This window comes from Daphnia magna, linkage group LG6, assembly GCF_020631705.1.
Source record: "Daphnia magna isolate NIES linkage group LG6, ASM2063170v1.1, whole genome shotgun sequence".
Taxonomy (NCBI): domain Eukaryota; kingdom Metazoa; phylum Arthropoda; class Branchiopoda; order Diplostraca; family Daphniidae; genus Daphnia; species Daphnia magna.
In genome coordinates, this window is record NC_059187.1 from 5,491,734 (window position 1) to 5,508,049 (window position 16,316).

Here is a 16,316-nt window from a genome sequence, read left to right on the forward strand (position 1 = left end):
ACATGCATACATACTATACTATACTATACTATACTATACTATACTGCACTATACTATACCATACTTGAGTTGAGTTATACTATACCTTTGTAGACACAGATGAACCTAAGCTACAAAATGAGTATATTGTCACATTGTAAAGTGCCTCAACTCTTTGTTGATGACTCACTGTTATGGGACGGGGACTGCGTGTGGCAAAGCTCCCCGGGGAGAGAGAGTGTGAAAGGGGTGTTATGTTAAATACCTTAAGATTATAACTTGATGACATCATGGATTACGGAGTTGATGACTGGACTTACAGAGTCTAAGTCCAACTATAATCCTTCTTCTGTTTTTCGCCGAGCAAATCATAAGCTGAAAAGATGGAACGATGATCTCCTTTTGGGATGCCGAGTGAATCCGAAAGCTTTCTTTCTGTTAGGTACATTTTAAAATGTGACATTATACTCATATGGAAGCTCTGGGTCGTTTCGATCTCTATCTCCCCTTGTCCTCTCCACAGTCATCACGATCTTGTCGCGGTCGTGAAGATTTACCACCGATCTTCAACTTCCATCAACTACGGAATATTTTTAACAATTTCAATTTTTCAAAAAACTAAGATTTCCTAACCGACTTGATCGAGATTCGAACCTCGGACCTTTCGCATCACCAGCTAACCGGCTAACCATTACACCACCGTTAATATGCGAGGCAAAGGGAAAACATGGGGCCGTATGGTGTGGCTCAGGTAAACCCCCCTTCACTCTCCCCCTCTCCCATGGGTGCGCGCAATCCCCCCTTCCGACCCTTCTTCTGGCCGGCGGTTTGGCAGCGCGTCAGTTCCGTAAAACTTGAAACTTTGTACGCGTTTTACGGACACTCCCGCTCATTTGCACACCCTAAAACCTATATTAAAAATGATCAGCGTAAAAAGATCTACAACCCTGTATTAATCGTTATTGGATTAGAGAAAACTTGTCTTGCTAGGGAAGTGCCTCTATGGCACTTTTTTTAATCGTTATTGGATTAGAGAAAACTTGTCTTGCTAGGGAAGTGCCATAGATTCTGTTAACTCATCATAGCTAATTGAGTAGCCACCAATACTTGAAAGGAATCTAACACCTAGAAAAGAAAATAGAATATTAATAATGTAGATTACATGTCTGTAGTTGTATTTGTATTTTTGAATTTTTGAATCTGTATCAGATGACAGTAGTAGATAGTTTTTCCAGTGTTGTGACTTTATATGTATAATTATGTAATTGCTAGTTTTTATGAATTATTCTTAATTGAATTTATTTGCTTGTTATTTATTTAAATAAATTTAGTTATAATTTAGTATTTGAAAATGAAGTTATTGTGTGTAAATTTTATATATATAGATTTTAAAATATAACCTGCAACAACGAATAATTTCATATAGCAGACGACATATTGTATTCTTTGTATTTCATTCATTTTTTAAAGTTTGTAGTGTATACATCTGTGTATTGGATAACTTTTTTTTAAGGTAAGTGTTCGTTGTTAATATTTTGGTAATAGAGTAGTGGTATTAGAGTAATTTTTTTTATTTATTATTTATTTGACTAATTTAATTACTTAACTTAATTATACATTACTTTATAAAGTTATTAGTAACTTAATAGATTTACTTTACCTTACTGATTAGCAGAAATGTTACTTTTTACTTAACTTAAATGTGTTAATTTTACTTAATATTTAGAGTGTTTAACTTAATTATTTTACTTTACTTTACTATTTTACTTAATATTTGGAGTGTTTAACTTAATTATTTTACTTTACTTTACTATTTTTACTTTATTACTTTACTTTACTTTACTATTTTACTTTATTACTTTACTTTACTTTACTATATTACTTTATTACTTTACTTTACTTTACTATTTTACTTTATTACTTTACTATTACATTACTTTTCCCACCCAAACCCCTATTTTGCCTCCTCATAGCTCGGGCTTGGTCCGCTTAGTTACTTAAGTATAGTTAAGTTAAGTTATTTTAGGTTACTAGTTTACTTTATTACTTTACTATTACATTACTTTACCCACCCAAAACCCCTATTTTGCCTCGCATAGCTCGGGCTTGGTCCCGTTTAGTTACTTAAGTATAGTTAAGTTAAGTTATTTTAGTTAAGTAAATTTGGTCGGGTAAAATAGACTTTTACCACTCAGTTTTGTCTCGATAGATGACTCTGATTTTAGTTTCCACCACTGTGCCCCGCCCCAAAAACGTCGAAATTTCAGACATTCAGACCAACGAAACGCGGTATAGGGATTCCTCTCAGCCTGGACCAACCAGGGTTCTATGACTCTGCTCTTACTACGGAACGCCTACCCGCCATAGGAGGCATTTGAGTTTACAGGCCTTAAGCATTAAGTAGGCCTTGGAAGCAGACGTTTTTGTGTTGGTAACTTTGTAATTTGTATCGTGCACGGCAATCGGCTTTGCCTGTAGAAAGCGCCTAAACAAACGGTGTACCGATGCACTTAATTTGAAGCACTAATTCAAATGGAAAATGTCAAACAAAAATGTGACAGAGGCCTTCATTCATTTCGTCAAATCTTTACCGAAAAAGCTGCCAACGAAACCTGTGAGTGGAACGGTTTCGACATGGATGTATCATAAAAATAAACAATATGAGGATATTGTCGGTCTTTCAGAAGTAAAAGCAGCACAGCATCGAGTTTTACAGGTAAGATACAGAACATACATTGAACCATCTAGTTTCGTTAAACCCACATTTTTTCATGTTTAATACTTGTCAGTCAGAAAACAAGTTTATTAAATCTCAAGAAGACAGAAGAGATGTACAAAGGAAATTGAGTTTTGTGCAGCAGAAGTTACATGAGCTACATATAGAATTAGATCGAGTTCCTAGAGGGGATGACAAATATCTTGCACTTATTACCCAGGAGCACTCAGTAATGAAAGAAGAAAAATATTTAAAAGAAGAAGTTCAGCAACTGGAAAAGGAGGAAAGAGAAAACTTTGCTATCTTGTCAAATAATTTGAGAGATTCTCATGAAAAGGAAAGAGCCCAAGCTGAAAAAACAAAGTATTGGTCAATTATTGGATCAGTTTTAGGTACCATTGTAGGTGTCTTTGGAACCACAGTCAATAATCGTTTAAAAATGAAGGAGCTCAGAGATTTGGTTGAAAGTACCACCAAAAACAATCAGCTGCTTACTAACACAGAGGAATTATCAAAGCAAATTTCATTGGCGATACAGCTGAATTCTCGTGCATCACTAGGAGACAAGCTTCAAGATTTTTCAGAAGGTAAATGGAAGGAGCTAAAAGATTCTTTGCTACAACTGATTCAACATGAATGTGATAGCCAAAAAAATGTTATCTTACAACTAAGCCGACAGTTAGAAACCTCGCTCTCTCCAGTGGATGTAAATATTGACGCTGTTACAAAGCCATCTTACGTATCGCAACGTGATGTAGAAATTTTCTTTGATCACCATACAAAACATAGTAATCGACTATTTGCGATTACTGTTATTTTAATTCCAACTTGCACTTGGGCGCTATGCAAGCTTTTCAATATGTAACATAATGTTTTTTCTGACAGTAAAGTAAAATGGCTGTAATAGAATTCTCTTGTGCTTTTTAAGCGTCAGTTTCTATCGCCATTCACATAAATTTACAATTTAATGTGTCTTAGAGTCATGGTAGTCGAAATTCTTGTAAATGAAATTTTATATTTATTTTCTTTTAATAAGTATGTAGTGTTAATGAGTTTGTAGAGTATGGCGACCTAGTAGGACATATACCTTAGCCTTTGGCTGATGTTGGCATAAATTGTAGAACTACTAAAAGTTTCAGTGGTCTTCCATATCGCTACTTATATGTCTGTATCTTTTCATGGTATACTTCAAACAAATAACCCCATAAAGGTTCAAACCGCCAAAGGCTAAGCTTAACTTTGCAGGACCGTGCGAGCTGACATACAACCTTGGATATGAAGAAGGAAGAATCGCTACTGTAGAGGGTAGGTTGACGGACTACCTAAGACCAACTAATCGGCAAACACCTACGACCTAGGGAAGAATGGGCTGCCTCAAAGATAGACAGGTGTCGCAGATTGTCTGCCTTTTTGCCCTTCGACTTGTGACAAAGCCCAACCTACAGCATATTTTTCAGCACACTCCTGCACTAGATCATTTGTTCCCGTCCGAGGACCAAAGTTCTTAGTTATCTCAATATAATATAAAGTACATAGTGATGCCTTGGATGCTGCGAAAAAGTTAGCAAAAACCTTAAACTTCTGCAGTACAAACACAGAATAATTTTCGTAACAGTCCGTCTTCACAAAATGTCCTTGTCTCATCCAGCCTATTTGTTTATTCATTAAACACGGCGAAATCAGGCTACAAAATTTTCTACAAAGGATCCATATACTCTTTGCCAACTTTGATGACGTCTATCTCCGGTTTAACCTTTGTATCAGAACAAAATCAGTTAACGAATTTCAACGACTTTTTTTTTATGTACCTTGTCGTAAAGGTGAGGGAACGCATCGTTGGCATGATACTTTGTACGAACTCTTTCATAGGCTTCGAGATCAAACATCTCTTCAAATTCCTTTCGGTCCATAAAGATATCAGCGTAGAGGAACGGATACCCTCCTACATCACGAGTAAATCTATAAACGGAATAAATCTCTACAGTTTAAAACAAGGAAAGAAAAACAAAACTTGTTTTTACTTTTCCATTTTGCGCATGGCAGCGACAGCATCGAAACGTTGCTTACGCTTCACCGGCCCTGGTACTCCATAGACGCCAAGGTCATTAAACATACCTGTTTTCAAACAAAGCGAACAATTCATTTAAAAAGACAATAACAATTAAAAGTAAATTATAATTATGATACATACCCCAGTTAGTACCAGGACACATTTGATCAGGTCGAGGAGGACGTAGTTGGCCAGTATGGGGTCCGTGATCATATATTCTGCAGGGGTATCTAATTTTCGACCACACCAATTAAATTCGTCTGTAACCATGAGTTTTAAAAGAAAGTTTTAAACAATACACTAGAATAGGATAAGCGTCGAAAATTTCTTCAGAAACATCGATTTGTTTTTCCAGTACGTTGATTGGTAGGACGATGTCTTGAAAAACCTACACCAAGCAAAACACAACAAATGGTTACATAAAAAGAACGTAATAACTCACAAGGTAAAAGGCTTTTTTTAGAACCTGCTTCGTAAAAGTCATTGCACGAATACCAGGTGTTGTAGTGAATTTCAGGAACGCAGGTTTGGGAGGCAAAAGCCATCCGAACAAGAATCTGTTGTTTAACAATGTAATGTTAACGTAGAATCGTAAGCTGTAAAATATAAAATTTAACTTTCGTTACGAAGCGCCTCACCTGAAAACGGGATTGTTACCAAAGGGAATCATAGATTCGACTACCCAGAAAATGGCGCGATTATGTCGTAACAGATACTCGCGTAGTGGAATAAATTCTTGGCTTGGAGGCTTATTGAGGAAGCTCTCAACGTGTTTGTAAAACCACGGTTTATACCAACGAGCAACGTGGTTAATCTGTGCCTCCTCTTGTGCATTTTTAACGTTCGCGAAGTGACCGACCATAATAACCGCTTCATTTTTACTGAAAATGGTTGCCTCCACGAAATCGGGGGTCTAAGAACAAGCAGATTTGTTAATTTTTCCTATTTTTAAAATTATTTGAATCTTTGGGTTAATTTAACACCTGCTTATCTTTATCCATAGCTCCCGATAGCTCGCGAATTTTATCGCAGTATTCTTTTTGGCCTTTGATTGGAATGTACTCCATTCTTACATAAGGCTGCAAAATAAGGGAATAAACAAAATGCAACATTGATTTCAAGGTCTCCGTCACTTACTTTCACTGGAATGATTTGGACTTCTAGGGCACTAAAGTAATACAAAAATTACACTTCATATGAAAAAAAATCGTGCGCGACAAAAACAATTTTTTACGTTACACAAGAAATCCTAGCGTGCCGTGCGACCACGGAAGGCAGTGGAACAGATCCGAGTATTCGTTGTCTTTAGTCACTCGGACTAAGCTACCGTCTCCCAACACAACTTCGTATGCAGCAATAGTTTCTTGGTACAATCCAACCTAACAGCAAATTTGAATTAACAATCGATGTCAATAAGATATGATTCAAGAAGGAAAACGTGGATAAATACCTTGTGCGAGTACGTTGTCATGCCAACGCCAAATGCTAGTCCTCCAAGGGTAGCATCAGCAATTTCCAAAGTGACCGCCAATGTATAACCTGTTTGAGATAAAAGCACATGATTGTTGAGTACGGTTTGACAGGGTAACAAGGATCGATGAATCTAGCTATGATCCGAGATCTGCTCAACTGACGGTCATACGTTGATTTCCATTAAATCAGTTTTCCGTGCGGTCAAAGAAAAAATATGTGATATTTCGAACGACAATTTCGAGAAATTTATGTATAATTAGAGTTAGCCACTGTATTACGGGGGAAAGGTGCACACGACGAGCGCACCTTACCTTTAACCGTCTACGATCCAACGGTTAGGATTTGCGATATGGTATAAAGTATTGTGATTGCCATAAGTTCCGCATTGCTATCATAAATAAAAGACTCATGGTGCGAAGTTCAAGAAAAGTACCTTTGGGTATTAGGTAACGAGTGATGTCACCAACGGTTACCATGGGCTCAACACGCACGGTCATTGCTTCCTCATTTAGTTCAAGAATGTCGTACAACGGAATGGGGATTTTGTGACAAAGATCCTAAATAATATAAAATATTTTATTGTAAGAATTGCATTCAGTGGAGTGAGAAAGGGCTCTTACTTTTCTGAAGAACGTTGTAGATAAGCTTAACCAATTTGGTCGGGCAGTGCACATTTTTTTCTTTTCTGAATCGGGAAGATCATTGCACTTGCGTACCTGTCGGGAAAAGTTAGACGCAGAGCCCGGTTTAATTCGTTTCGCTAGCTTCTGAGAATAGCTGTAGTAAAATCCTATGTTGTTTTACCTTAGACTGAATCTGACGAACACGTTCGTCATGACGTTGAGGGGCTGACAAAACAGTACGGTAGAACCAGTTACGCAACTGAAGAGCGAGATCGAAAACGAAGGAAGCCGGTAAGCAGAACACTGTAAAAACCCAATTAATAATACAAAATTCAAATACAATTTGTGGACACCAGTACTAGGTAAAAATAACTTTACAGAGAACAATGAGACCACGATTGTCCTCCATCAGGCGAATCAATCTCTTTTTCCAAAGAGCTGTATCCATTTTGGCATCAGTTTCTATGACAAAAGTTACAGAATTATAACTTTTGCCTGTAACAGCCCAGGAAGCACTGTGATACAAAGATCAACAGGGAAAAGATGCTTTAGGCTTTTTAAGAGGCCATTATAGATTAACTGTTTGTTTTATCAATAAGCCATATCTAACATTCTTGTTCAGTATAGTTTTTCATTGACAAGTGATAACAATTAATTGTTATCAAGTTAACTTTAAACATTGTCTGGAAGCATAAAATTTTATATGATTTTTCACTAGAGGTGTTTCTGAAACTATAATGAAGCAAAGAATAATTTAAAACAGATAACAGGAGGATGTTAATTGTTATTGAGTTTCAATTGGTTAAATACATATAGGCCTGGCTAATTGGTGATACAATAAGATGAAAAATTGTTCCTTCAACAGTGTTTCATATGTACCTAGAAAAAAAGTAGGTGACAGAAAGACAACCTCTGCATTCACAATACCTTATTGCAAGTTATACAACTAACATAGACTTCTATTGCTGAATCAAAATGTATACCTATTACAGGGAGCCCAAACCCAAAAGTGTTTCAGTGGATTGCTAAGTTTTGTTGCTGGCCAGATTTGACTTTCACTGCATTTCAACAGCTGTGCTGTTCTGACAGTGGGACAAGGAAAACCAGTATGGCGAAACTCCCGGAGAACTCCTTCGTGACTGTCGATTTAACCATTGACCAATCTGAATGTAACTTATCACAACTAAACCAAATGCTACGTGGTCATAGAGATGGGAAGACAAGGAAGACCGGGTAGTTCAAAGTTCGCTTTGTTTTCTATCTCCACTTGGACGTCAAGTTTAAAGAAAAAAGTGTAGACAGTCATAGATTATGGATCTTATGTCAAAAATCCCTCAATAGCCAGTACTAAGTTTTCGTGGTTGCCCTAACGAATCGTGATTATACCTCCAACCATCATATCCGCAGATTACCGGGGATCCACTATCCACGTCCGCTTTTTGACCAAACCGGGCAACTTGGTCTCCGCGAGACGGTCTCGAATCGAGACCGGGAAATGCGAAGTTACATCCTATCCGACAGTAAACACCAAACACTACATTGCCTAAGGTTGTTTTTAAACGAAGTGAACTTTATTCTACGTGTTGAAGGGCAAAGTCGAGCTCAGGAGAGGAAATTTACGGTAAGTCGGTGTTTACCATTATAAAATCAATTGCAGCGAAAACTTTCTTTATACCAAGCGTCGTTTTAACTTTTGCATTGAAAAATAACACCGCTTATCGTTAGTTGTTCGTATTTACTGATGAAACCCTTCTGAAACGAAGTAGTCCTGAAGCTGTTATAGCTGTATCGTTTCTACGTTCCCATTTTCATTTTTGACTTTTTTGTCTTTCAATATTGGTGAACATTGGAAGCAGTAGTTGATCAAGTAAAATTTAGGCCCAGGGTACTTTATATAGTTATTTCAATGCTGTCTGCATTTTTAAAGCAAAATTTTTGAATTAAAATGTCATTATTTTTCCAAAAGAATGGTTTTTTAAAACCCAAACTGCATGAAAAATTGCTTACTTATATTTCATGAAGTAAATTAATTTTCATGAAGTAATGCATGCTTAACTGTCTATTCACTTAGCAAACAGTAACACATTATATTTCAATAGTGTATAATTTACTGTACATTTATATGTGATAGTTAATTTTTTTATTAATCTTGCATTTAATTTAATTTATTTCTTTATTTTAGAAAGTTGCATCAAAGAGTTTTGTTTACCCAAAAAAATTTACAACAATGGAAGAAACAGGAAGGTTACTTTCTGGCACTGAAATTGCAAAGTAAGTTTACAGACATACATTGCTGCTGGTTTTTCTCATGTTAACATACTTTATGAATATAGGAATTTAAGAGCTGGTTTGAATGAGCAAGTCAAGAACCTTAAAGAACAATTCCCTGGTTTTACCCCAGGATTGAATATCATTCAGGTTGGTGCCAGAGAAGATTCAAATGTTTATATACGAATGAAAATGAAGGCTGCTGAAGAGATTGGCATTAAGGCCTCACACGTAGTACTACCCTCTTCAACTACTCAAGCTGAGGTAATACCAATTGCTAATCACAGTTTTGGTGGTTAAAGTTACTAATATGGTATTTTCTCTTTGTAGCTTATCAGGGTGCTTAATAAAATTAACTTGGACCCTAGTGTCCATGGGATAATTGTGCAAATGCCACTTGATTCAGTGAACAAGATTGATTCTACCCTTATCACAGACTCAGTTCTTCCAAGCAAAGATGTTGATGGGTTAAACACAATAAATCAAGGGAAAGTGGCTGTAGGTGATCTGGTTTCTGGATTTCTACCTTGTACTCCAAATGGCTGCATGGAATTAATCAAAAGGTTAGAGTTTTATGCTAGTCAACTATACAAATACTTCATGTTTGTTTGTTTTTTTGTTTTTTTTTTTTTTGTTTTGTTTTGTTTTTTTTTTGCTTTGTTTTTTTTGTTTTTTTGTTTTTTTTTTTTTTTAATTTTAGAACAGGGATAAAGATTGAAGGAAGTCAAGCCGTTGTCATTGGACGTTCGAAGATTGTTGGAACCCCTGCTGCCGAACTCTTGAAATGGCACCACGCAACTGTTACAGTTTGTCATTCAAAGACCAAAAATTTACCGCAATTGGTACTTGAAACATGTGATTTAAAACTGCAACTTCAACAACTAACGGGAGATCTTGGTATTTGTTAATCGTGGAAAACCGTGTAGGTTGCTAATGCAGATATACTCGTCGTGGGAATTGGTCAGCCGAATATGGTAAAGGGTGAATGGATAAAGCAAGGAGCAGTTGTAATAGACTGCGGTATTAATTCGATTTCGGGTAAGTGCACGAAAAATTCCAAGTTGCTCAAACACATTGTAATGATGAAAAGAACTTTTCTGTATCAGATTCTTCGAAAACATCGGGTTATAGGTTGGTGGGCGATGTCGATTTTGAAGGCGCGAAAACGAAAGCCAGTTGGATCACTCCTGTTCCTGGTGGAGTTGGGCCCATGACTGTAGCAATGCTTATGAAAAACACGGTTTTAGCCGCTGAAAAAGCTGTATCTAAGCTGGCTAATACCCAATGGAATTTATCCTATTTACCACTTAAACTAAGCGAACCTGTTCCACGGTAACAAGCCATGGCATTTAGAGTCAAATTAAGATTTGCGTTATTTGTTGCACAATTAACTTCACACAGAGATATTGACATAGCCCGTAGCCAAACACCCAAAAATATTATGGAATTAGCTGAAGAAATTGGATTGTCTGTTGCGGATGTTGAGCCGTATGGTGCGACCAAAGCTAAAGTGAACATCAAAATTCTGGAACGATTGGTTGGCAAGCCGATCGGAAAATATGTAATCGTTTGCGGGTGAGCCAATTTCAAGTGCTTGAAAGTTATGAGAACTAGTACTTATTCGTGATTTTGTGGTGAAGAATAACTCCAACGCCATTAGGAGAAGGAAAATCAACAACGACTATCGGTTTGTAAAGTATTGCAACGCACATTCAAATTTTTGATAAACCTGGATTTATAACGTTAAACAGGGTTATCTCAAGCCATCGGCGCCCATTTGAATAAAAATGTATTTGCTTGCGTCAGACAGCCCTCACAAGGACCAACATTTGGAATCAAGGGTTGAATTTGAATTATTATCAAATGCTACTTTTTTCTTTTCTTTGCAAAAAACTCATTTGCGTCTTACTAATTATTTCAGGAGGAGCAGCGGGAGGTGGATATTCCCAAGTTATACCCATGGAGGAGTTCAACCTACATTTAACTGGCGACATTCATGCCATAACTGCTGCGAATAACCTTCTTGCCGCCCAAATTGAAGCCCGTATGTTCCATGAAGCCACCCAATCAGATAAGGCCTTATATTCCCGCCTAGTCCCGAAGGACAAGGGCACACGCAAATTTTCGGCTATTCAAGTAAGTATTTTTCATCAGTTGGAACTATCCGTTGGAACTGTAACGTCACGTCTCGTTCTAGTTAAGGCGATTAACTAAATTGGGCATCAACAAAGTCGATCCTGATTCGTTAACAGAGGACGAAATACGGAATTTTGTTCGTCTCGATATTGATCCGTCAACTATAACTTGGCAAAGAGGTAATTGCCATCAAGAACACCTGTGCGTCCTCGGTTTTTATTAGAACTATTTGATAACGCCAATATTTGCCTTACAGTTATGGACACCAATGACAGATTTCTACGAAAAATTCGAGTTGGGCTGAGTGACACCGAAAAGGGGCATGAGCGGGACTGTCAGTTTGACATTACCGTTGCAAGCGAAATAATGGCTGTACTAGCTTTGACCACAGGTATGCATACCCTTTTAACTACTATAGTTAAAAACGTCTAGTCTTATCTCGCATTTAGGATACACTGATTTCCGGGCCCGTTTGGGCCAAATGGTAGTGGCTTCTAGTAAACAAGGGGTACCAATCACTGCCGACGATTTGGTATGTTATTTCACCATACTTTAGTGATGTCAACAATACCACTCTAGTTAATTCAAAATTAGGGAGCAAGTGGTGCTTTAATGGTGCTGCTGAAAGACGCGATTCATCCGAATCTGATGCAAACTCTAGAGGGAACACCTGTCTTCGTTCATGCTGGACCTTTTGCAAACATCGCCCATGGAAATTCATCTGTTTTGGCAGATCAAATTGCTCTACGACTAGTTGGCAGCGACGGGTTTGTATTAACAGAAGCTGGATTTGGGGCTGATATAGGTATTTCTTTTTAAATCAATAATCATTTTATACAGTATTTTTCCTATGTACAATTTGTGTTTGTTATTTGTGTTCCAGGAATGGAGAAATTTATGCATATCAAATGTCGCGCCTCTGGTTTGAAGCCAGATGTCGTCGTCTTGGTTGCTACAGTACGTGCTCTGAAAATGCACGGTGGTGGTCCTCAAGTAGTTCCAGGAAATCCCATCCCTGCCGCATACATCGAGCCCAACTGTGAATTGGTGGAGAAGGGTTTCTCCAATTTGAAAAAACACATAGAGAACATAAGGAAGTTTGGTCTACAAGTCGTTGTGGCAATTAATCGTTTCACGTCAGTTCCTCTCTCTTGATTACTTTACAAGTTTTATATATTAATTATGTTGCTTTTCTCTCTCTCCCTCTCTCTGTCTCTGCTGCTTACTGCTTGTAGGACGGATTCAGAAGATGAACTGAGTCTTCTCCAGCGCCTGTGTAAAGATAATGGAGCTTTTGATGCTGTAGTCTGCTCTCACTGGGTATTCTTTTATTATTTGGTTGACATTCAGTAAACTGGAGCACATTCTTTTTTATCCCTTTTATGTTGATTTGTTTGATTGTTTATTTATAAATTTTTTTTTTTTATCTATCTTTTACTGATTCAAACGTTTTGTCATAGGCAACAGGTAGTCAAGGAGCTGCAGCCTTGGCCGAAGCGGTCGTAAAAGCAGCTGAGCAGCCATCCAATTTCAGGCAAATTAATTCACTTGCAAAATAACCTAACCTTACTAGTTTTTGCTTTGAACATGCCACTTTGATGTCCAGGTATCTGTACAACTTGGAACAATCAATCGAAGAGAAAATTGAAGTAATCGCTAAGGAAATTTACGGTGCTGAAAAAATTGAAATATCTCCTGCAGCTAGAGTTCAGATCGAACGTTATAAATCGCAGGTTAGTAAAATTGTAAGACTTAAAAAAACAAAAAACCCGAATATTTTCAATTTAATTTTCAAAGGGATTCAATGACTTCCCAATTTGCATGGCGAAAACCCATTTATCATTGTCGCATGATCCCACATTAAAAGGAGCTCCCACCGGATTTACCTTGCCAATTCGTGAAGTTAGAGCAAGTGTTGGAGCCGGATTTTTGTATCCTTTGGTTGGAACGGTAACGAGTTTTCATCGTAGGCCCTTTTTTTTTTGGACACTAAAATAACAACCACTGTTTATTAATAGATGAGTACAATGCCGGGTCTTCCAACTCGCCCAGCCATTTTCGACATCGACTTGAACTTGGAAACGGGAAACGTTGAAGGCTTGTTCTAGAAAGTTGGCGATCTGTGCCATCGAAAAAATGACCCCCGGCCAATGCTATTTCCAATAGGCCGGGCCGGCAATTCCGTAGTTTATTACAGTAGTTGTAACGAGAGAAAAACCATTTTTGTTTGGTGAACATTATAGGTATGTTTAACCTTATCATCAGTTATACAAACATATATTTTCAGAACGAGTGGTTAAGTTTTCATTATCCTTTGCAAAAATAACACTAGTAAATACACACGTTAATATTGGCATCAAGTTTTTTTAACGATTCATTCAATTTTTACTCTTATTGAAATTTTGTTCGTGGATATGCAAAACGAAAAGTTTATGCCAATAATGTGGTTTTCTTCTTGTCTTCTCTTCTTGGAAGCAAGTTTTGCTTGGAAATAAATTGTTGTCGTTACACTGTTGGAAGGAAGTGTTAAGTCCCAGTTTTTATAATTGACTCTCATCTTCTCCTTCGTCACATCCACATATCGGATCTTCACTGATGATACCCACTTGCTTAACATCATTGGGTCGATAGGCAGAAACTTTCTTGTTGTGGATCTTGCAGCTTTTTCTTCGGTGTCTTAAGATAGCAACGAGACATACGATTCCGGCGGTAACAGCAATACAACCTCCTGTAATTCCGATGCACCAAAACATCGTTCGCATGTCATAATTGTTTGACGATTGATCTGGTTCTAATATCGCCTGATTCGTGTTTGCTGTTTTTTCCGCATTGTCAGTACAAAATAAGGCACTGTACTCGCCCATGCTAACCGAGTTTACATCATCTTTATAGCATCTGAGCTCGTTAGGGATTGGCCAATTGGGAGACGAAACCATCGTTAAGAAGGATTCAGTTGGTTTCGCTTCCTCTTGTTCGCCCGGCAGCTGAGAAAACGTCCCATTTTCAAAATCTTGGTTTTCCTTTCCGGAGTCCGTCTTAGCTAACGCATATAAACTATTGCCGATATCGTGACAATTGCAAACCACTGTCCAGCGTTGTACAAAAATTGTTTGATTGGGATCCCATATGTGGGATAGCGTGTTGTTGTCCAAAGCGACGACAGAAGAGAGGGCTCCAGGAAAGCGAAAGTTAAGGCGGATTAAATATTGCTGACCATTCGTGATCTGCAAGTTAAGAAGAAAATTATCAACGTTCACAGAGAAGATGTCAAGGCCTATCAAAGTCAAAGTAGAATAGGCTAATAGTTTATGAGAGCTTTCAGAATCTGTTCCTCGAAGATGAATGACAACCGAATCATTATCCATTTGGTGAAATTGCGAATCAGCCACCAAAACATGACCCGATCCCGAAATTCGAATTCCCCCTTTCAAAATACTGAGAAATTGGGAATTGACTATGTTGAAATAGTCGTTTTTATCCGTTATGTTTAACTGAATGGCATCCGATTCAAGGGTCCCGAAACGTGTTTCGTTGAAGATGAAGGGCTTTCGCTCGTCTACATCAACGATTTTCCGGGGCTCTATAAGTAAGGCATTCGGCATGGCATGGTTTTCGATTCGGCTTATGTTCGATTTCTCAATCCTTAGCTGCCACAATTTATCCACGTTGCGGAAAGCATTCTCAGATATGATACCAATATGACATTCTTGAATGTCAATCTGCAGAACCTTGGTGTCGGAAACGAGGTACGGTGTCAAGGAATTCATCCTTACATTTCTTAAAGCCAAGCCTAAAAATAATACGAAAACCACAAATCGAATGCTTGAATGGGAATCTATACTAAATTTATGGGAAAATATAAGTTTAAGAAGCTAAATCAAACCGTACTGATGAAACCACCGAGAGGTTTATCAAAATCGCGTTCTTCTGCCATGTCTTCTTGTTCGACGTCATCGACATTTTCAATTGTCAGTTGCAGAGAAGAAAATAAACGCCTCCACGAATAGAATGCAGACGAAATAAAAAGTTTGGAACAGTTGTGAACCTCTAGGTGCAATTGTTCATCTTGCACCCTATCGCTTTCTTTTAAAAGGACTGCGTTTCCCAACTTTGCGGCCTGAAATGAATTGACAATGCATTTTAGACTTCAAAAATAGTTTACACATATTATTGTATTCTCTCGAGGTCGTTGACTAACCGTATGGCGGAAATCACAAACAACCTTTCTCCCATTAGTACTTTTTTTGGATGAATGACAATATAGGTTGGAAGATTGGATATCTGTATATGTAATGTTCTCCTCGTCAATATTCAGACAATGCGTGTGAACAATCAAAACCAAGGTTACCACAAACACTTGCACAAGCAAGAGCATTTTGACTACAAGTCCATTGAGTTCTAACAATGATGCGATACTGTTGCTGTCCTTTATTCGTTGCCTATTTTCAACGTTAGCTTCGTTTGTGTCTGCCCATTGTCCCCTTAATAACGAAACCCGTCAGTGTTTATCAGTAAGAGGAAGTCAAATCAGCAAGGACGAGACAGGGGCGTTTTTCTGTGTTTGTGTTTGTGTGTTATCAGATGAGGATTTGCTCTGGTAACTGTAATCTGTAATTGAATGCCCAGTAGTGCTAGAGGAGATCACATTATTCTGCAACCATATTTAATCCTCTTTCCTTCAATATCGACGAGGCCGATTCAGAGAGATACATCGCAGATTGCTCATCTAGTATAAATTGGTGGATCAAAAAGTTCGATCATCGGAGAAGGATAGCGTGGCATGCTATGCTGCTGAACGTTACACTAAAAAAAATTGTTTAGGACTGTCACTATGAGACAATCGATAAACAACTATGAACTTTGTATGGAACGTGACTTTGGGTTTCAAAAGAGAACCGTGATTTTTTTTTTTAACTAAATATCGCATGGATCACACATTGGCATCCCTTAAAGCCATGCCCAGAAAAGAAAGAAAAAAATATCTTTTCTTATTTCGTTATTTTTTTCGCAAAATGGGCGGAATGGAATCATTTCCATTCTTCTAAAGGGGAGACGCTTATAAGAAAATACA

The 16,316-nt window shown here is 37.7% G+C and overlaps 4 protein-coding genes across 9 annotated transcripts; 2 read left to right on the forward strand and 2 right to left on the reverse strand.

Annotated features, from left to right (window-relative positions):
* The first annotated feature begins 1,422 nt into the window (after positions 1–1,422).
* On the forward strand, positions 1,423–5,064 carry LOC116922968 (mitochondrial potassium channel). 2 transcript variants are annotated; one of them, XM_045175670.1, is made up of 4 exons: positions 1,423–1,492; positions 2,189–2,695; positions 2,769–3,282; positions 3,941–5,064. In XM_045175670.1, exons 2-4 carry the CDS (start codon positions 2,519–2,521, stop codon positions 4,051–4,053), a joined length of 804 nt encoding a protein of 267 aa, XP_045031605.1. In that variant the 5' UTR covers positions 1,423–1,492; positions 2,189–2,518; the 3' UTR covers positions 4,054–5,064. The 2 variants fall into 2 exon arrangements, with proteins under 2 accessions (XP_045031605.1, XP_045031604.1); XM_045175669.1 differs by lacking the exon at positions 3,941–5,064 and having other exon boundaries at positions 1,432–1,492; positions 2,769–3,604.
* LOC116922850 (delta(24)-sterol reductase) lies at positions 4,339–8,135 on the reverse strand. Of its 2 annotated transcripts, none has more exons than XM_032929306.2 (16): positions 7,825–8,135; positions 7,220–7,303; positions 7,023–7,144; positions 6,839–6,934; positions 6,652–6,775; positions 6,196–6,284; positions 5,985–6,124; positions 5,883–5,913; positions 5,729–5,824; positions 5,384–5,658; positions 5,212–5,302; positions 5,045–5,133; positions 4,887–4,975; positions 4,717–4,810; positions 4,504–4,654; positions 4,339–4,448 (listed from the first exon to the last, which is right to left on the reverse strand). In XM_032929306.2, the coding sequence occupies exons 2-16, from the start codon at positions 7,287–7,289 to the stop codon at positions 4,392–4,394; spliced, it is 1,614 nt and encodes a 537-aa protein (XP_032785197.2). In that variant the 5' UTR covers positions 7,290–7,303; positions 7,825–8,135; the 3' UTR covers positions 4,339–4,391. The 2 variants fall into 2 exon arrangements, with proteins under 2 accessions (XP_032785197.2, XP_045031602.1); XM_045175667.1 differs by having other exon boundaries at positions 7,220–7,356.
* Positions 8,136–8,276: 141 nt separating this feature from the next.
* On the forward strand, positions 8,277–13,601 carry LOC116922782 (C-1-tetrahydrofolate synthase, cytoplasmic). 4 transcript variants are annotated; one of them, XM_032929197.2, is made up of 21 exons: positions 8,277–8,462; positions 9,024–9,112; positions 9,175–9,373; positions 9,440–9,672; positions 9,810–9,951; positions 10,036–10,147; positions 10,216–10,441; positions 10,511–10,684; positions 10,750–10,796; positions 10,861–10,950; positions 11,031–11,245; positions 11,307–11,424; positions 11,502–11,636; positions 11,695–11,777; positions 11,840–12,050; positions 12,129–12,381; positions 12,481–12,565; positions 12,706–12,779; positions 12,852–12,978; positions 13,043–13,195; positions 13,264–13,601. In XM_032929197.2, the coding sequence occupies exons 1-21, from the start codon at positions 8,337–8,339 to the stop codon at positions 13,351–13,353; spliced, it is 2,982 nt and encodes a 993-aa protein (XP_032785088.1). In that variant the 5' UTR covers positions 8,277–8,336; the 3' UTR covers positions 13,354–13,601. The 4 variants fall into 4 exon arrangements, with proteins under 4 accessions (XP_032785088.1, XP_032785090.1, XP_032785091.1 ...); XM_032929199.2 differs by lacking the exon at positions 8,277–8,462 and adding an exon at positions 8,523–8,726; XM_032929200.2 differs by lacking the exon at positions 8,277–8,462 and adding an exon at positions 8,523–8,708.
* On the reverse strand, positions 13,507–15,674 carry LOC116922857. Its single transcript, XM_032929314.2, has 3 exons — positions 15,444–15,674; positions 15,134–15,362; positions 13,507–15,035 (listed from the first exon to the last, which is right to left on the reverse strand). The coding sequence occupies exons 1-3, from the start codon at positions 15,618–15,620 to the stop codon at positions 13,786–13,788; spliced, it is 1,656 nt and encodes a 551-aa protein (XP_032785205.1). The 5' UTR covers positions 15,621–15,674; the 3' UTR covers positions 13,507–13,785.
* Between the last annotated feature and the right edge of the window lie 642 nt (positions 15,675–16,316).